At 34.3% G+C, this 21651-nt stretch overlaps 3 protein-coding genes across 3 annotated transcripts; 1 reads left to right on the forward strand and 2 right to left on the reverse strand.

Annotated features, from left to right (window-relative positions):
- Window positions 1-559: 559 nt before the first annotated feature.
- On the forward strand, window positions 560-12217 carry LOC133194231 (proton-coupled folate transporter-like). The gene is made up of 4 exons (XM_061330231.1): window positions 560-1670; window positions 2915-2998; window positions 3486-3642; window positions 12100-12217. The coding sequence occupies exons 1-4, from the start codon at window positions 560-562 to the stop codon at window positions 12215-12217; spliced, it is 1470 nt and encodes a 489-aa protein (XP_061186215.1).
- Window positions 12218-13623: 1406 nt separating this feature from the next.
- On the reverse strand, window positions 13624-14530 carry LOC133194542 (colipase-like). The gene is made up of 3 exons (XM_061330489.1): window positions 14460-14530; window positions 14003-14200; window positions 13624-13828 (listed from the first exon to the last, which is right to left on the reverse strand). Exons 1-3 carry the CDS (start codon window positions 14502-14504, stop codon window positions 13664-13666), a joined length of 408 nt encoding a protein of 135 aa, XP_061186473.1. The 5' UTR covers window positions 14505-14530; the 3' UTR covers window positions 13624-13663.
- A 376-nt stretch (window positions 14531-14906) lies between these two features.
- LOC133195636 (universal stress protein in QAH/OAS sulfhydrylase 3'region-like) lies at window positions 14907-21337 on the reverse strand. The gene is made up of 4 exons (XM_061331531.1): window positions 21210-21337; window positions 17414-17494; window positions 16456-16562; window positions 14907-15665 (listed from the first exon to the last, which is right to left on the reverse strand). The coding sequence occupies exons 1-4, from the start codon at window positions 21283-21285 to the stop codon at window positions 15441-15443; spliced, it is 489 nt and encodes a 162-aa protein (XP_061187515.1). The 5' UTR covers window positions 21286-21337; the 3' UTR covers window positions 14907-15440.
- Window positions 21338-21651: the final 314 nt, after the last annotated feature.

The raw sequence follows: 21651 nt of genomic DNA on the forward strand, positions 1-21651 counted from the left end.
AGATTAAAGTGTAAAATTTACAGATTAAATTGTAAATTTTAGACATTAAAGTGTAAATTTTACAGATTAAAGTGTAAATTTTATAAATTAAAGTGTAAATTTTATAGATTAAAGTGTAAATTTTACACATTAAAGTGTAAATTTTACAGATTAAAGTGTAAATTTTACACATTAAAGTGTAAATTTTACAGATTAATGTGTAAAATTTACAGATTAAAGTGTAAAATTTACAGATTAAAGTGTGGAAAATGAAAAATAAAAAAGTGTCCACTTGGCACTAATACGCTTCCGTATATTCCAATAGTTCAAATGTACGTTAAGTACGTGTGAACCAATCTTAGTGACCTAATAACTTACAGTTTGTTTAACATGATAACTTTTGCTCCTGTATTCACGAGTCAATTTATTCACCTGACTTGAAGGCTTATGGTCATCAGTTTATAAAAATAAAATCTGTTGCATATATATTTAGATGCATTCTTTCAAGTCTGTGAATCGAGAAAGGATGCTGTTCAGCAATTTTTTTTATGCCTAAATAACTAAAATTCTTATTTGAAGTATGGATTCCATTAATGAGAAAACTCCCTTAATTCCAACCACAGAGGATGTCAGCCGAAAAAGCAGAACGAGGAGAGTGCACTACTGCTTGTGTTTCATCACGATTCTTCACTACGTCACCACGATAATCGGAAGTTTAGTGATGTCGGAATACACTTTCCAGTATATCAGTGACCAAGAAGGAGAATCAAGCCAGTTGAATTCCCGTCACGCGAGTTCCGGTGAGAATTGTTCTTCCCACCAAAATGAGGCTCAACATAAGTCTGCTCAATGGAACGCATACTATGAGTATGTTGAATACGTTCCCGCACTTCTTGTCGTTATTTTCGGAGGAGTCATGTCGGACTACTATGGAAGAAAACTGTTCATTGTACTTCCCGTCTTCGGAACCTTTCTCCAATATTTTGCCACCCTCGTTGTTTTACAATACAATCTCCACATTAAATATTTCTTTGTCGGCTGCGTGATAGCCGGAATCACAGGGACACATTACACATTAAATGTGGCGCTCTGTGGTACCATTGCAGACGTTTCGAATTATGACAATTCTAGGACGTTTAAGATAGCGTTGTTACATCTTTATGCAGGACTTGGATCAGTAGTGTCACAATTGTCTACAGGGTACATGATAAAGTACCTTGGTTTTACCATGCCTTGTTTAGTGGCAGTAGCATTTGCTTTTCTTAATCTTCTAGTGGGACTTTACATACCCGAAACCTTAGAAAAATCTAAGCAAAAACCCAGTAAGGATAGTTTTTATCAAAAGCTTGGCCGATTTTTCGCTTTTTACACCAGTTCTTCGAATCTCCGAGACGGCAAGGTTTGGCAATTCGTGCTGTGTCTGCTTGCCTTATTTGTCATCATCTCCCCCTATACAACGAAATCAAGTATGGATATATTGTATTTTCTGGGTCAGCCATTCTGTTTTACATCGGAAGAAATTGGCTGGTATAATTCCTTGAACGGCTTAACTATTATTGTGTCCGTCTTTCTTTTGAAATTGCTCCACTTTTGCTTAAATGACGAAATAATTGCTATTCTAAGTTGTCTCTCTGGAATTGCTTGCTTCTGCGTGGAAGGTTTGGCTTCTGGTTGGTGGATGCTAGGCGTTGGTGGGTCATACATATTACTCCAAAATCTCATCAACAGATTTAAGATTCATTGTGTGCAGAGACCCAGGGCCTGCAAAAGTTTTTGAACATACAATCGATGTTCTGAGTTTTAGCTCACCTGAGCCGAAGGCTGTCGTCGTCGTTAACTTTTCACAATTTAATCTTCTTCTCCAGAACCACTGGGCCAATTTCAATTAAACTTGGCACAGACTATCCTTGGGTAAAGAGGATTCACCTTTGTTCAAATGAAGGGTCACGCCCTCTTCCAAGGGGAGATAATTAAAAAATAGTGAAAAATTATTGGTATCTTTTAAAAATCTTCTTCTCAAGAACCAATGGGCCAGGAAAGATGAAACTCATGTGGAATCATCTTCAGGTAGTGTAGATTTAATTTTGTTCAAATCATGACCCCAGGGGGTAGGGTGTGGCCACAATTACGATCAAAGTTTTACATACGAATATATAAGAAACATCTTTAAAAATCTTCTTCTCAAGGACAGCAAAGCCATGATTGGTCATATTTATGTGAAAGCAACCTCAGGTGGTATAGATTCAAGTTTGTTCAAATCATGGCTCCTGGGGGTAGGGTGGGGCCACAGCGATCAAAGTTTAACATAGGAGTTTATAGGAAAAATACTTAAAAATCTTCTTCTCAAGAACAGCAAAGCCATGATTGGTCATATTTATATGGAAGCATCCTCAGATAGTGTAGATTCAAGTTCTTTCAAATCATGACCCCCGGGGGTAGGGTGGGGCCACAATGAAAGTTTTAACTTGTAGGGAAAAAAACACAGTTAGTCAAAGAAATATGTAAGCATCCTTAGTTAGTGTAGATTCAATTTTATTTTCAAATCATACCCCCCCCCCCCTTTAGGGGTAGGTCAGGACCATATATGCATTTAAGCTTTTTAATACTGAACTGATGTTTGCTATTTTCCTAGCCACAGTGCTCAGGTGAGCGATATGGCCCATGGACCTCTTGTTTAAAACCTTGCAATACATTCGGGGACATTTTTAAACTTTAAGAATAAAAGGATATAAAATTATCATACCAAAGAAATAATGTACATTGTCAGTTTCTGCATGGTGAATATTTGCAATGAAATCATGTTTTGGACACTTTACATGATGCAATCATTGTTTCAAAGACCATTGTTATGTGGTTTTTTTGTTAACATATAAACCATTCTTCTCAAAACAATAAGCAACATTTGTAAATTATTTGTTTGATTAATTGTTTTCAGCCATCGGATGTGGAATGATCGCCCTTAATTCGCTTCCTGTCATCAAAGGCATCATGTCCCGATTGGTCAATGAAACGGAACAAGGTATAAGGGACTGCAGCTAGGGCATCATTTTATGAATGATAGATGGAATACACTGGCGGATTTAGAAGAGGGTCCAGCCCCCCCCCCCCCCCTTTTTGTGTCCAAAATAAACATAAGTTTTAATAAATCATTTTTTTTTTTGAGTGGCCGTGGGCCCCTACCCCGATCTCAAACTGGTCGCCCCCTTCTTTTCAAGGTTCCTGGATCCGCCACTGGAATACCTAGAGTGGCAGAACCTACTTTCATTTTTGAAATAATCATTTAATCATTTTAGTGAGCTAACGTGTACATGCCATTGGGCACTTTGTGGTACACGTGTATTGAATTACTTTTTAACCTAAAAAATAAATAAAAGCATTATGTAATTTTAATGTACACAATGTACTGTACAGTGTAGTTTACTTACATGCACAATATACATGTGCATATATTTAATTGTTCAGTTGAAATCATGAATTCATCTTTATTGTTAAATCTCTCTCTTCAGGTGCCCTTTTCGCTAATGTATATGTTTTGGAGACACTCTGTCGTTTGTTTGGATCCACTATTTTCTTCAATATATACGCTGAAACCCAGTACTTTATGAGAGGGTTTGTGTATTTTGTATATGCCGGATTTATTGCTATGGGAGGAATTTCAATGATGTGAGTACTATAGTAGTTTAAATATCTTTCATTGTCGTGATGTACAAGTAATACTCTTTTATTAGTCCTAGGACCGAATCTGGTAAATGAAAAATCTGTGGAAATAAAGCCGAGAGAACATATACCTCAAAAATATGTAGAGATTTACGTTCATGTCTTAGATTTATCTACATTTATAGATAAACGTAACACCAATTCTAATATTTTGTTTTATTTTATTTTGTTTTAGACCTGTACTGATATCTTCTCACAAAGATTCAAAGAAAATGACAGAAATTTCTATACAGACCTGAGAGATCTTCATTGTTGTATGCTGCAAATTCCAAAGTTACCAGCAAAGTGTTAACAGGCAGGAATGAATACCAAGAAAAGATTTTGAATTTTTTATTTGCAGATTTGTAAAATCAACAATTTAAAATACTGGTGTTTCATTTTATATTGGTCTGAGACTTTCCGTTACACCTACAGTTTATCGTGTATCCACATACATAGAATAAGAATCGTTCTATTTTTGGATCAATGAAAGACGACACATTTTTATTGTAAACAATTAAGTTGTATTTTAAAAGTGAAAGGAAAGTGATACACAGGCACATGTTTATTTATTTTAGCATCATATGCATGCGAACGTCGTGTTTACATATCAATCTTTAGTGAAAATATTATTAAAAATAGTGAATATCAATTTGGCCGCATCGGACACAGAGAATATATATATATATATTTTGATTTTTCACTTCATTTCATTTGAACTCTTTTTTGTTCTTCAGGGTATAATAAAGGTCTGAAATCTTTCCATGTTATAGATAATACATGTATATTCGTTATTTTCACTGCAGGTCTGTTCAACAAATTTCTGAATATTTTCAATTAACGAATAAAAATCTGCAATTTAAATGACTACAGATTAGAAAGATACTATACTCTATTTACATAAATATCGTATATGTATATACAATGAAAAACTAAAAAATGGAATTTGTTTTGATAAAAAGTACATAAAAAAAACATCAATGAAAGCTTTATGCAACATTTCATGGAAAATGAACGACGTTTAAATGGCCAGGTTTGGGGTATATGAACGACGTTAAAATGGCCAGGTTTGGAGGATGAACGACGTAAATGGCCAGGTTTGGAAGATGAATTTATTAGCGGCCGCAGCAGTGGATGATTCTATTTGTGGTTGTGTTAAAATGTGCACATGGGAAATGAGACGTTTTTCATTGCTTCGATGGAATAATTCCTAATTTATAACATGCAAAAAGTTATGAATAAGAATATTTTTTTAAAAAATTGCTTAATACTTAGTCTAAATGGTTGTTAGTACATTTCAATTCTCATAAAATATTTCGCAGTGCAGTTAAGGTGCCCAATAGAAATATCGGGGATTTTCTGTGATAAAAAATACATTCTAAATCAGGATGGCGATTCTTTTGTTTTTAGTACTTTACTAATATCGGACAAATGTAAATATGATTATTAACTATATAAAGGACGATAGACTTGTCACGTGATGTGGCAGTCACGCGATTTTAGCACATATACTTACATTATTGGGGTTACATGTACTTATAAATTTCAGTAGTGCAAGGGCATAACCGAGTTAAAATTCAAAGTTAAGTTTATAAATATTTTCAACACCCATTGTAGTTTGTGAAAAGTGCTGCGATCCTATACAGATTATAGTATTTCATTGTTAAAATTATATTAAATTTTTGTATGGTTTCATGCTGATTTTTTTTTGCTGGTCAATTGCATCATAGTTAGATATAAAAATAATTCATTTTCAAGATTTCACCAGGATCGCAGCACTTTTCAGGTAGCTTAATATCTCTAGAGTTCATGTGTAAAAAAACTTATTATGATCCATTGAGTGTATGTTATATGATGCTGTAATTACATGTAAGTTTTCACCGTATGTATTTTATGATTATCTGGAATAAGAAGCCAACCTCGAAATATATCTATTAAACGAATATTTTATGAAAAATTGAGAAATGTCTTGGAAAAGACACCTATAGAGATATAATTTAAATTGAATTATTCGCAAAGAAAACATTCAAAGTGACCACAAATTCACATTATACCTTATTCTTACCGGAAGCCTTAAAAAAATGAAGAACAATATTAATTTTTATATGAAAATAATATTGTCGATTGACAGAAATTCGCAGACGGCTTCGGACAGACAGAAAGAACGTATTTGATCTTTTAAGCAGGATTATAGATTAGAAATGGCCTGAATAATGACCTGAAAGGTCATTTAAATTAGCACACAATGCTGATTTAACCTTACATTCATAAAGACGAATAAATCCCGAGTGTGTACATGTACTCCTAAACGGCAATGAATTTCAAGTGAATTTGAATATTTACATTTTACAAATTGTTTAAACGAGATTTAAAAAAAAAAAAATTAAGAAAACTTAAAAAAAGATCAACAAACACTTTTATCAGTATTTTCACAAATGTCTCGTGAAGTAATCAACTAGTGGACATAAGGTATTTTTCTCCCATTCCCAATTTGACCTGATGTCTTCTTTCACGAAGAAAGTATTTTAAACATGCCATCATTGTTGATTGAGTTATTCATATTAAATTTTCAATCAAAGAATGTTAATATTTCCTGCACGGGAATTTTTATAAAATATTATTGTACATGTAATCTGATGTAAACATTAACAGATTATGTAAAATCAATTTCATTTCTCTTTGCAAAACTAATTTCAAGATATACAAGGTTTCATTAAAGCATTTCTCTTGCTTTCTATTCAGTCCTTAATTTGACGATTCGTCTAAGGTTCCCAGAATGTCTTCATTAATAATTTATTTATTTTAGCAATAAAATACCACAATAACTGTATTCACATAATATCCACGCCCGATTGATTCTGGATTCCGAGTGAGCACCAAGTCATCCAAAAAACAACAAACCTTTTCAAGAAAACATACAGAAAAATACAATGAACACTTGCCTATGTTCATAACAAAATTTTCCTGTTTAATGTGGCAACGATTTACACATAAATGTCATCTAATTATAGGTTTTAGTGCTTGCCGTTACGTTGTGATTAGATGGGGTAAATGTTACAAACTTTGTCACTAGATTTTTGTTCCCTTGTTCAAGGTATAATTCCTCACACCAACCCGGACACATGGAGTATGTACACAAAACTTCAGCAATCTTATTGGCGTAGTGATGACAATTGTGCGTAAAAGAGTTGTATCGCTGCACGAAGCGCTTATTGTAGTACACTGCGCATTTCCGGATGCAGTCGATATCTAATGTGCTGTACCCCGCCGGAAGCGGCTCTCGTTTAATGCGACAAAATTTGGATTTCGCCGGTCGTCGTGTATGGGGTTTGTAAAATAATTCAAAGTACCAGCCATCATAATAGATCCATCTATGATTCAAAGACCAGTACTTTCGCTCCGGAAGTGGGTAACGTACCAGCGCCCTCTTGTGACGGCGACGTATTCTTTGCATACATTCAACATTTGTGGTGCCGAAATAAAATGGGCGACCTTTCCTTTTACCTAATCGGAAAAATAATAATGTACATGTATTTATAACAACCATTAAAACCTTGTTTACTTATTATAATAAACATTACCCTAAATTAAATTATACTTTAATTCTTTTGCATGATAATAAAAAGATTAATTTACAGAGTAAAATTTACCAAATTTAAAAGAAGAACCAGAGAATAATAAATGCACAACACCAACCCCACCCCCACAGAGAGAGAGAGAGAGAGAGAGAGAGAGAGAGAGAGAGAGAGAGAGAGAGTTTTACTTACTACCACATGTTGAACTCTTTGTCCATAGGTCAATTTGGTATGATTCGTGAAAGTATGCCAATATTACCCAGCAAATTAATAGAACCTAGAATCAAAACAAATACGTACATATTTTGAAAGTTTTGAAATGACTGGGTGAGATTTAATTCAATAATCAGACCACCATTACAACATACATGAAAATTCACATCGAACATATCAGCAATTGAAAAGGTTAATGAAAAGTGTAAAATTACTATTAGTAACGATACATGTATTTCATCTACAATTCTGTAGGTATATCATAAGTAAAATAAGTAATTAATTATTACCAAAATTGTCCAAAACACGCATGTCTTTCTGACCATTGCTTCATGGTCGTGTTCATTTCATAAAGAACCCTTATGAATACATCGTGCAAGGTAAACCGTACAGAAGAGATCCTCAATGTAAACGAACAACAATACATTGCTTTCAGACTGCAATGTCGGATTAAATTTGAATGTAGTTCAAAGGTCACTGTGTCTTTAACCCCTTTAATTTGTTAGTTAAATCCTTAAGTATTTTAAACAATTTAGATTAAGTATTACATTAGAATTGAAAGTATTTTGGTAAGGAAATTTACACACGAATCTTTCTAATGATGACGCATACAAGTATTCGTTAAACATTGACTTTTTTAATATGAAGAGAAAGACATTATTGAAATTTGAAATTCTTATTCAATGAACCATTCCGTGTTGACGGTGTAAGTATTTATTCATGTTCACTTATAGAATATACTCGTAGTTAATTAATAATTAATTTGCCTATATTTCCCCCTCTAAATTTTATTCCTCATTTTTTGATAATACATTGTCTACATGTCCATACAATATCAGTCTACAATCCAGGATGATTAATCCCAGCAGTAATGTTAATTTACAGTAGCTACAAATACCATTCATTTGGGATTTCACAAATACCAACAACAGTAGTACTATGTACTTTGTTCTGCTCCTGTACTCTATATTGTATGTAACGGTAAAAGAGGAATCTTTTTTTAAATTCAAATTTAGGCCCCAAAAAGCTACGACAAACAACATATGATTATGATTTTTGACAATCATGCATATGCCCTTTGCAATATTCAGTTTATATACATCATTATATTCATTGAACATTTCAACACAATCATGTAGATCCACATGAAACTACATGTATTCTAAATCGTACCATCTTAATACACAGATATTTTTCTATTTATAATTTTCGGGGAGAAATAATTTTCATTTTTTTAAACTTTATTCCACTTTTCTCGAGCTGTACTATCACTTGGTCTAGAATTGTAGCATTAGAATTATCAAATATATTGCGATATCAAACAGAGATTGACATTTTCTGAAGTTCAACGATATAATCGGGATTTTCTTGTGAGTTTCAATACGATGTCCTTGATCTTGTAATGCCTAATTTATTCTATACAATAATTTTACTTTTTACGTAATCTATCCATTTTATATTTTTTGGCTGTTTGGCATTTGAATTCAAATCCATTGTTAAACTAAATAATAAACATAACAAGTGAGTCATTCAAAACAACTTTGGAAAATAATGTTTTATTGGTAAATATCCAAAGAATATAAACTAGGAAATGTGTGTGGAATATCTTAAAGAATTCTAAGAAAGCCAGAATACGTAATAAGGCTCATTCGATCAGCTGAATGGTGTTTGTTTTATTAACAACAACTTAATAGCATGATTACATAGAAACTGAGCTACCAAAATATTAATGCATGCAAAAAAGAAAAAAAAAAGATGAAAATTGCAGCTACTTGTAAGTATGGTTGTGTTATAAGGGAAATACCGTCACAACTTGATTATACACATGTATATACATGTACAAATAGACAAAATAATTTACATGTAACTATTGATACAAAAGAGTGATAATCCTACGAAGACGTATACTAAAAGAAAGATCTTGTGTCCCATTATACTTGATAGAACTGAAGAATATATTGGTTTTTTTTTTCCTTTCGAAAGAATAAAACATAGAGAATGAAGTATAGTTGCTACATGTACAAAGTCATGTATATTTTAAGGGAAAATTCTGCGTGATTGTATGTAAAAGGGAAAAGTAGACACGTGGTATGACAAAGTCCTTTTATTGCAGTAAAGCAGCAGTTGAATTGGAGAGACTCACATCGAGACACCAGTCTGGACAAGATTTGTTCATACAAAGAATCTCGGCAAGCTTATTGGCATAGTGATGGCAATTTTGTGTGAAGGCACTGTAACGTTTCTCAAACCGTTCATTGTAATAAACGGCGCATCTGCGTACACAATCAATATCCAAAAGTGTGTACCCTGCGGGAAAAGGTTCCCGTCGAATTTGGCAAGTTTCTGACTTCGCCGCTCGGCGGGTATGGGGTCTGTAGAACAATTCAAAGTACCAGCCATCATAGTAAATCCATCTATGACTGAGTGACCAGAACTTCCGGTATGACAAAGAGGCTGAGTCGAGCGACCTCTTTTGGCGGAGTTTTGTCATTCTCATGCAAGCTATGTCTGTACTGCCGAAATAAAATGGCTGACCATTGATTTTATCTGAAAATATAATCATCACATATAACAATATTTCTTACAGCCTTGGAAGCAGAATCTCATCGTGTCCGTTTAATATCCTCAATATACCGGTCGGCCTAAACAAGACGTTGACCCAAAAAAAAAGATTATGCAATTTAGCACAGTATAAGTTTATGGCAATGATGGATTTGTCTTTTTAAAATAAGAAAGAATAGGATTACTGGGAAATACGTGTAAGTTTATCGTGAAACATTTAAATTCATTTGTTCTCAACTTCCCAGGCTGACCACAAAGGCAAGATGTACATATGCGCTATACATACAAGAACTTACCCCCACACGGAGGGCTCGTTTTCCAAAACACAACATGAAACTTTTCCTGGAAGTAGGCCAATAATATTACTGAGCCAAGGCATCCCTGAAAATAAATATTTAATGAATTTTTGAGAACTCCACTACAATCCCATCGTATATTCTACATTTCACACGAAACTCTCTTTATTTGAAATCTAGGTATCCTTTTTCTCAAGAATCAAATCAAGTGATGCCACAAGATAACTATTCAAACAAGTAAAATTAATATGAATTCTAGAATAAGTAACGTTGTGTTGTACTATTAGTATACAATTTACTACATGTAGATTATTTTAATCAATGAGATGTTTGCACTCACTGTAATTAGATACCACATCCACTTGTAATCTGACCACATCCTTTGAAATCATCAGACACAAATTAACTGAAGTTTCAGGATTCAATATTTGCTGATAAAGGAATCAGATTCAGGCCATTTCCATGATTTCAAATTTATATGTCATTGTAACAACTAGTCAGGCACATGTTTAAAACATTCAAAGAATCCTTTCGCATTTCTACCGTAAATCAAGCTTTAATAGATTTTAAGGTTTTATTAGTGTACTAGTTACCTTCAAGTCAGTACACAATAATGGGATTGTCAGATGTATTTAATATTGAAGTGTCGACATTGTGAACATTTGGTTTATCTCTTAAGAAAACTATAGACAGACTTGTACGACTCTTAAATAATTCAAAGAGCTCAGTGTCATTATTCACATTTAAAATATTTTGAATATTTAGCGGATGTATAACAAAAGATAAAGTGACAACCAACAGAATTATGGAATCTCTCCATTATATTACGCCTCCCAAGGTCTAAGCCCCACGTCCCTTTAATATGAGGTGGAAACGGGTTATGCCGGTGTAAAGAACAATTATTATAATGACCCGCGTAGAATAATGACCGGGGGTCATTTTTCGACGACGAAAAATGACTCCCAGTCATTTTTCTATGAGGGTCATTATTCGTCTTTACACCGACTAACGGGTCTGCGCCTGTTGTGAAAGACCAGTACGGTAGCATCCTTTCGAAGGACAGTGACATCATGGAAAGATGGGCGGAACATTTTAAATCATGATCAGTTCAAAATAGAGGAAATCCAACTCAACCACCGGATATTGATAACAACATAGCAGAACTTGACATCCATGTAGAAGAAATAAGTGTATAAGAAATACAGACGGCCATCTGAAAGATGAAGGACAACAAAGCTGCAGGAGTAAATGGCATCCAATCAAAATTACTAAAACCAGACATTGAAGCAACATCAAATGTTATACATAAACTGTTCCAAACATTTGGAGAACCAACGTGGTATAGTGTACCAAAAGAGTGAAAAAAGTGGTCTTCTTATAAAACTACAGAAAAAGAGAGATAAAATAGAGTGCAACAACTGGCGTAGTATCACACTTTTACCTATAATAAGTAAAGTATTTACCAGAGTGCATTTGGAGAGAGTGAAACAACAGGTTGATGCACGACTGAGAACGGAGCAGGAAGGGTTTAGACTATTATAGGATAATCATGTTGCGACCAAATTTTTATATTGCAAAACATCATAAACCAGTCAATAGATTGGCATTTTTCTCTAAACCTCAACTTTGTACACCTTGAAAAGGCCTTCGATAATGTACACCGGGAAAGTTTATAGAAGCGCTTAATAAGACTGTTTGGCCTACATCGAGGATTATTGACATCATAAGGCTACTGCTTGGAGGATTGTAATGTAGTCTGATGGTTGATAAACTTTAAGGCCAAACAGAGTGGTTCCCAGTAACATCAGGACCGAAACAGGGATGTCTATTGTCTCCTCTGCTCTTTTAGTGGCCATAGACTGGGTCATCGAGGGAATTCACCAGAGATCAGAATAACGGCATTAGATGGAGAATGTAAAAGAAGTTGGATGACCTGGATTATGCCCACGACCTATATCTCATTTCATCCACCCATCAACACATTCAGGAGAAAACAACCAAACTCCATAAAACATCTAAACATTTAGGCCTAAACATCAACTTAAAGAAGACCAAAATCCTGAGAATTAACGCAAGGAACAACAACCCCGCACAAGTAAATGGAAAGCGTTCGGAAGCTGTTAGACACCTTCACATACCTGGGCAGCATTGTAACAACATCAGGAGGTACTGACAAGGACATTGCATCAAGAATCAACAAAGCCCGTCATGTGTTCGCCATCTTGAAACCAGTTTTTGGACCTCCTCCTATGTGACTATTAGGACAAAGCTCAGGATCTTCATAAGTACTGTAAAATCAGTATTACTACATGTATATGGATCAGAATGCTGGAAGCTCTGGAAAGACCTCACAAGGAAACAAATGTAGTGCGTGTCCAACAACGCCCTCATAGATATGTCAGGACAGAAAGACATCGTTGCGGAGATTGTGAGAAGGAAGTGGAAATGCGCGTGGGTCGGCCTTGTGCTCAGGAAAGATCAGCATGATATCACCAGAGAAAGCATCTTCTGGACAGCCGATAGCAAAAGAAAAGGGGACAGGTCAAAATAACATGGCGAAAAACAGAAGAGGGTGAGCTAAAACAGATAGGGTTGTCGTGGAGAAAAGTGGAAACGGGAGCAAAAGATCGGACTGGGTTGGGTACTATGTGGCTGCCTTATGTGCCACCTGGCATGAAGAGGACTAAGGGGGGGGGGGAGGTCTTGCGATTCAATTGTAACATAATATTACAATTGAATCGCAAGACCCCCCCCCCCCCCACTCCCTTTCCAAAGAAATCTATTCGATGAACGAAAATTACATACATCATGTAACGTAATTAAATCGATTCGATCGAAAGGATAAAACCTTTCATCGTTGGAACCCACAGGTTTTCTCTCCGTTACAGAAAAACCGTGGGTTCCTACGACGAAAACCTTTATATTAAATTTATATGTCAAGATGTAATGAGCTTATTTTTCTCAGAGTGAATGTGACGTTTCAGATTGGTTGTCGGATCTAGGGGGCGCTTAGAGTTGTTTCAATATCAAAGCCCGCTCTATAAATTTGTGGAATCTAAGAAAGATTAACTTTGGCTGCTACAGATACATTACTGCTCCAAAGCAATTCCAAAAATTAACCCCTTTTTTCTGAGGACAAAATTCTATACTTAGTATATGAAAGTGTAAAATGTTTTTTTTCCCTTCTTAATAATCTAAAATAATTCATACTTCATGCAGCGTACATGTAAGTTCATATGCAATAATTGAAGTTCGTAATGTATGTATAGTTTTTGTACATAAGACATGGACAATAAACAAAACAAAGTCACGTCTATTTATTTCATTCACAGAAGGGACTATTTAAGATTCTGGAGCTTGACAGCGCGGATTGTGATGAACCACTGAGTGCTCCGCCTCATCAACTGTTTGTCCTCTACACTCCAATCCTTTTTCGCAAGGGCAGTAACTCTCGTACAACTCATGGTTAAAGATGTCGTGGGTCATAAAAGGCATACAGGTCTCGTTCTAGAAAATAAGATAAATTGATATTATTAATTCAGTCATTAAATTATTATTGATATTGACGCAAGTAAAATAGTCAAAAAACTTCAGTTGGTGAACCTTTCATTAAACTCGGTACTTTTTAAAGAATTTTAACAGTGATTTTTTCCAATATAATTCTATACTAGTTTTACATACAAGTCTTCTATGTGGTTGACATTTTCCGGTATCGTGATTAAAAAGTCCATCAAAGAAGAGGCGCTTTCTTCTCTTTCCCATAAACCCACTGTGAACACAACAGAGCGAGGCATCGCAATCCGATTGGTGGGAACAAATTCCTCCCAACGTCACACTTCCGGATGGGCGAACGGTTACAGAAGGGTCAGGCGATTGTGACTAAATAAAAATTGTCTTTTCAGTGCTAATTCCACTAGTCATGGTGTATAAACAAATATTTCGTTTATTACCTTTCACCGTAATTGCTCATCTTGCAGCTTTTACCATTCCGAAATACCCTCCCCCTAAATTTTGGATGATCATTCCGAATAGTACATGTTTCTTAACACTTCAATGTCTGTAGTCTTTGCACCATATTACTATTAACTTTAAATGAAAAATGTAATTATAGATGTTTTCACAGTTCAATAATACTCACAGCAACCAGTGCTATAACTAGTAGGAGAATTTGTAATGTCTTCATGTTTACTGTTAGACTGTGAATGAGAGAGGGCGCACCTGTCTACAGAAGATAAGGACAGAATACGGTACAATTTACCTTCTCTGGCGAAATAGAAAATCAGGAAAAAAGTCGCAGTGCAAATTGCAGGTTGATTAATCCTCATGTTTATTAATACATATAGGTGTATTTAGTCTATTTTTCATATATTCTATAACTGTACATATATTTATTTCATACTGGACATCGCTCAAACTTCATTCCATGTACTACATTTTCGTGTTAACGTAACGGTCAGAGAAAATGCATGTGGACCCACGCTATTTGCTTACAGATCTTTTCATTTTTGACTTTAATACCTACATATAATGACTGTAAAATATATCTCTCTCAGTTCATTTTTAATAGTGTTGCACAAATGAAACAATAAATAAATGGCACTTTATTTGGAAACAAAATCTAATATTTTAGATACTATAGCTAGTGACCAAATTAAATTTGTTTCACACATATATAGTCTACATAATATAGCCTACATAAATGGACATGTATATACGTTGTTATATGCTGAATACATATCTCGTACTGACCTAACGTAATTAATTATCATGCAGAATTAAAGAATACTTTGATTCCCAGAGTTATACATGTTACATAGTTATATAACGTAATCCTTAATAACTAGCAGTCAGTAATATAAAAACTCTAATTTTATCGTTGCCTAAAGGTACGTGTACATGTAGATGTTATTACATGTATAAAGTACATTGTGAACTATAAACTTCAACAAATTAATTCAACAAACACTCAAATCACATACAAAGTAAAATATTAATATGCCCAAATATAGAAATAAAAATATCTCTCGCTTGTAGAACACACAACCAGTATATTGTTGTAGTTTGGCCAATGAAGAATCAGTTTCTGTGGACTTCTTCGGACAAAAGGAAATGACGTCACTCAATGACCGTGACCTTTACCATGGTGATGGTCCTTGTGGCGGCAGACGACAACGGGTACATGGGAATGATGGACGATGTAATCACTGACACTACCCATAAAGGTTCTTCGTAATTTTCCGTGGCCACGTGTTCCGCAGATTATAACATCAGCACCTTGCGCATGCGCTTCATGGACTACTGCTTCACCGGGTTTTCCATGGACGGATTTAACTTCTCCATTCAACTATTCAAAATAAAAGAAAACTAGCGTATTTTCAAACTGTTTATTTAGATAAAATACATATTCAAGCAACAAAGTAGGGTTATTATAGAATTGATAAATGACACAGGTACCTGACGAATGGATGGCGTTAACCCCCCCCCCCCCCCGATTTTATATTAAACATGAAAATTTTCTAGACTATCATATCGAATTTAAGAAAAATATATTTTAACTGGGAATGGATAGAGACTTGTAAAACATCAACTCTCTGACCCCCTTACAAATTCCACTGACAATGATGTATTTCGGTTTATAAATCTCCCTCGAAGCAGGGATAAGATTTCCTTTCTTACTTTTAGTACTTTTACAAACCATGGACGGTCAATATTCAAAACTTGGCAAAAGATTAAACGGAAAAGGATATCAGATATCGGAACATACGTATGATAGGCTAGGAATTCGTGTATTTTTGACAAGTTTCGTGTCTAAAAAAATTCTCTGAAAAGGGGGGGGGGGTTACACCATCCATTCGTCAGGTGTTTGTGATAACTGAACTGTCTCCTGAGACATTCGTAAATTCTAATGACAATTAGATTTGAGAGTGTTTTAAAGTTTTGTGTTTTGACCCTCCCCCCCTTTTTAAGAAACATAATGGACAACGAAGTAAATACATATTTGAGAGGAAAATAACTTTTGTGTAATGGCTCCAGTTTCTTTTTTCGCTGGACCCTCTCCCTTTTTCACAAATCAGACCGTTGTTAATACTTACACCAGATACTGAAGCTAACTTGGCCTGTTTGTACATACTTACACCAGATACTGAAGCTAACTTGGCCTGTAACTTTTGCATCAGAGCTTTACTTTCTTTTGCCTCCTCTTCTAGAACGTTTCCTAAAGCCTTGACATCTGACCCTAAAGCTGTTTAAAGAAAAGAAACTATCATCATACAAATTAAAGTAATTTTAAAAAAATCAATAAATAAAAAATCAACGTAAAGATAAAAAAAAAATATATAAACGATCACTTCATTTAATTTTTTTCTATATGTCTACACCGATAGTAAGATAATCCTATCTTCATTTTACGATAAACCGCGTGGTTTTTAGCTAGGTTTTACAAACCATTAAATAATATCTTCACGCACACAAGTGATGATAACAGAGGGAACTCAAACACTGAAAGGGATTTTTCTAATGGAAATTTTGAGCTTCTAATGGCCATTATGACTACAAAATTATACATCCTTCTTTCTTAACCAGTTATAAGCCTCTTATAATTTTATAATTTGACACATGTATCCTGATTTATTTGATATGAATTTCATTAAATGGCTAAATTTGACTCATTTTTCGAGATGATTATCCGTCCGCGTTATATTGATTAGAGATCTCAAAGCATGGCTTTTTGCAATCTAATGAAGTCATCGAGTTGTTGTATATCTGGCTAGCTAGTCCTAAAAACGTACAGCTTAATTAATAATAGGACCACATGTAGATAATCAATACTTGTACGATATCTTAAATTTACAATACAATCAATAAACTCTTACATCTAGGTGAATTGACGACTTCCATATGTTCAAATATACGTATCTATTTCAAGGTTCTTTCCGTAATTTTAGAATATAAACAGTTTGCGGGGAGACGTTTCATAAATGTGAGGTTTACATTGAATTGAATAAATAAACTGGAAGATAGAAGAATATCACATTATATCAGCAATCTGTCAAGAAAGCCTGTCAATAGTTAATATGTCCTATAAAGTATTACCTGCGTGCGCAATACTTTTAGCTTCGAAGCTGTGGACAATCGTTACAATGTCTCCATCCATCTTAAAGTTCTCCACATACCCTGTGAAAAAAAAAAAAATCATAATTAATTTAATTCAGTCAGGTTGAATTTTAATAAACAGAGTACTACTAAAGCGGCAATCTCCGTATATGAGGAAGTTTTATAAGCATGTGTAATAAACATTTCATTAAATGCTGACAATTCTAGCAGCTGGTAGAATATAAATGAATTTCTTTTAATTTGCAAATTACGTATATGTCAGTTACCTTCGGAAGTTAGTACTTATCGCACTTATTAACAATTAAAATTGGTGAAACTCAAAATGCATTGTTCAGTATTATTTGGTAAAGGACGACAGCAGACGACAATGGGTCATAGGTCTAACATCCGAAAATAAGACTGATTTTACAATCTTAATAGTACAAAAGTATATACAAAAGTATATATTTAATGCCCGTCATTCCGACCTTCTCATCATTTCATTCAAACACCTCGTTAGCTTAACTTGCTTTACAAATAAACGTATATTGTCGACAGTCGTAGTATTAATTTAAACATGTAAATTATGTGTTTTCATGAATGTTGCAGGATAAAAAAAATGCAAGAAATAAAAAAAAAATGTTGAGCCGAGCTATATTAAAAAAAAACAAAACATTTCGCGACCGAGGATGTTACCCTGCATTATCCAAGGCAAGAACTTACAGTATCTATTTTCTATTACACTAACAGCTCTGAAATATACGGCTGATCGTTTCCTCGATCGAGAGAGAGAGAGAGAGAGAGAGAGAGAGAGAGAGAGACGAATAGCATTGATAACCTCAAGTTCGCTGTTCTTAGTTACACAAAATGTCTTTTCTGCAAATATGCACATTGAATTTTTCACTTGACCTGCAGTATTCATTATAGAGTCAACTGTAACCCGAGAAAATTTAAAATATACACAACCACCTGCAGTAAGTTTCGGTAAATACCTATGTGTGTCTTGATAGGTAGACACAAGACCTACATGTGACTTTCTGTACTCTTTATAGACAGAAATAAAATAAAGCATAGTGTACATGTATATCACATATACATACACACATATTACTGCACATTTTACAGTTTTACATCGTTTGAATGATCGAGATAAAATAATATAATTTATAGATATTTTACATATCAGCAAATTTAGCCCATTACTTTAATAGTCCATTCAATATACGGGTCTAATCCCTGGCTCAGAGAGTTTCCCAATGATATATATGGTAATCCTATGTACAGACGACAATTTTATGACCTTTCGGCTTATATTATTGAAGTATTTTTCATTATCTCGACCATAACTCCCTGTTTATGAGCTGGGAAGTATTTTCTATTAAGTTCTTAACACTCTTCTTAAGGCCATGAGCACGTACAATGTGTATAACGAACGCATTTCAAATGCTATTAAAATTTTATTTAATCTGCGCAATCATCTTTTTTTCATTTGATTTCTGGTCAATTTGATATTGTTTTATCATCACTTGAACCATATAGGTATCTCTCAAAAGTCGGTTTTATGTAAGGATGACAGTATATTTACATTATATGATTATATAACTTTTTTTCCATACTTGTACAAATGCTAAGTTTGCTGAATCAGCTGTTGTACTTGGTAGAGCGTTAGAGATTAAGGGGAGAAAAAAAATCACTTAAAAATTCATATAAAAGGAAAAAGAGGAAAACCCACCTGAAAGTGTGAAAAAAAAAATCAGATTTATGATACTGAATATTATTGCTGCTCTGAAGAAAAAAAATCCTACGAGCTCACAGTGATACGATCATGTTTAGTTAAAAAAAAAAAAAAAAAAAAAAAAAACTCATTTCAAACTGCAGGGGCCAACATGCAAGCATCATATCACTGCTATCATATATAATGACGTGAATATTGTCCTTTATAAATGTAAGTACGATTTATAGCAGGGAGGACTGGTATTTATAAATACTAAACGCTTCTTTTCTAGTGCATCAAGTATATGTTTTCTGACATTTATGGTTAAATTTGAAATATTCTAATATATTCGACAAAAAAATTCAAACTTATAAATTTCATTGTGACAAATAAATGAAAAAGGGTGAAGATAACGAAACAGCGATCGATCTCGTAAAAACTACAAACAATACAAATCTGTGAATAGGGCATAAACACGCGTACGGACCGCTGGAAATTCCAGAGGTAGGATCAGGTGCCTAGGAGGAGTAAGCAACCCTGTCGACCGGTCACATTCGCCGTGAGCCCTAAGTATTGATCAAGTAGACGGAACATTCCGTAGTCAAATTTAGTACATAACCAAATACAATGAATTCTAAATTGTATGGATCAGGCATTATTATGAATATATATATTTCTTAAACATAAGAAATTGTGCAACATTAAATTCAAATAAAGTTTTATCTATAAAAGGACAAATCTTTTACTCATACCGTTTTCAACTGTCATGAGAAAATATAAAACGAAATAGTCTGATAATGCACACCTGACATTATATACATTCTTTCAGTCTGTTCTGTTTTGCTGTGGTTTGTGTAAACCGATCTTATCTGACCTGAAAATCACAACAGATTGACTGTTGTCGCATTCTTTTGATTTTTTTTTTAAAATCCAAAACTTTAACAATTAAATGTTCAACTTGCAAACTTGGGCGACTTGCAGAATTAAAATCCGGCGGGGGGGGGGGGGGGGGGGGAGGGGAGGAGTGGTGTTAGACACTGGCGAAATAAAATAGAGTGGAATGTATTAGGAAATTGGCCAGGAAAGCCTGGAGCCCACACATGATAAGTGGACTCCTTGTGGCATGTTTGTCCCTCTGGCATAGTATCTTTATGCTGTTTTTCATATTTTATGTTTGCATAGAGGCTACAAGTACGCAAATTAGGATTAGTCACATACATAATCTAAATATCTTATCGCCTAGTATGCATGCATATGGTAATCTTTTAAATACACTTGCTTACACGGCATGTTACTGCAATCTAGATTTTTACCAAGAAGTACATGTATAGATTAGACAAAATTTTATCTTTAAAAAAATTCATTATATCTCAATATTGAAAAAGACAAGCATGGAAAATATATTCTAGCCCTATGAAATTTCCGTCAAATGAGAAAAAAGTTACACTAAGTAGTTTTAAAAGACACTTTAAAGCAAAGCTATAAGTATATTGTACTTCTACTAGTATATATGCTCATGAACTTAATTATAAAAAGTGGCTGAAAAAAAAAAATACAACCAAAAAAAAAAAAAAGGAAAGATAGATTAGGTTAATTAAAGGAAACTCTCAAAATTCGAAGACGAAAAATGAACAACAATAAAGCATTGAGGCCTATATGCCGTATGTATACAAAACACGTGTACAGGAACTCAAATGTGTTTTAGTCGTTCTAAGTCCATTTCTCGAGCAGCATTCCTCTGTATCTCATAAAATTATCATAGGCCAACGGTCATGACACTTCTGACCGCAGTGACATAATTTGTGTATACTTAGCCAAGGGACGACCCGAGGCGATCAAGGGGGTCACGTCAAATATGAAATAAGTCATAAAATTGCACATAACTTTAACCCAAAATGAAAAAAAACCCACAAACACACACACTTAAAATTATGAATGAAATTAACAGCACGAGATAAATAAAACATACGATACATGTTATATACACCATACTGCATGGCGGAGTGCAAATCGTAAACAAGTCGATTGACAATATAAACCTTCAGCTTTGCCTTAAATTAACTAACTTTATGACACACTTACAGTTAAAAGCATAGTCCGCATATTCACTCCCGTCCATTGCCAGGACCACACGACGTTTTGTGGAATCTACATCCATGATTCTATCCGAGTTTACAACCTCACCGGGCCGTGCTTCTGTTTCTCTAGGAGGTAAATAAGGTTACATCAGGTCAACCGTGAAATGGCGCAATCAGCTATTTTAGCAAGAGTTGTCTTCCTTCAGTCATTCTATGTAACGAACTTCATAAATAGCAAATCAAGGCAACACAATTATCATTTTCAGAGATCTATGTTTTTTTCCTCTGAATTGTTCTCACAAAGAACAGTTTGCTTGTAAAATTAACAGCCAGACTTTTTAAAAAATAATGTAGCCTAACAAAGCAATGTAATTAATCACTGCATTTATTACTTTCCTAACATGCATAATAAACAAATAGATTTTTTTTTCTCAAAAAAGGGTAAT

This window comes from Saccostrea echinata, unplaced genomic scaffold (genome assembly GCF_033153115.1).
Source record: "Saccostrea echinata isolate AGI-Se365-2 ecotype Australia unplaced genomic scaffold, CSIRO_AGI_Sech_v1 ptg000029l, whole genome shotgun sequence".
Taxonomy (NCBI): domain Eukaryota; kingdom Metazoa; phylum Mollusca; class Bivalvia; order Ostreida; family Ostreidae; genus Saccostrea; species Saccostrea echinata.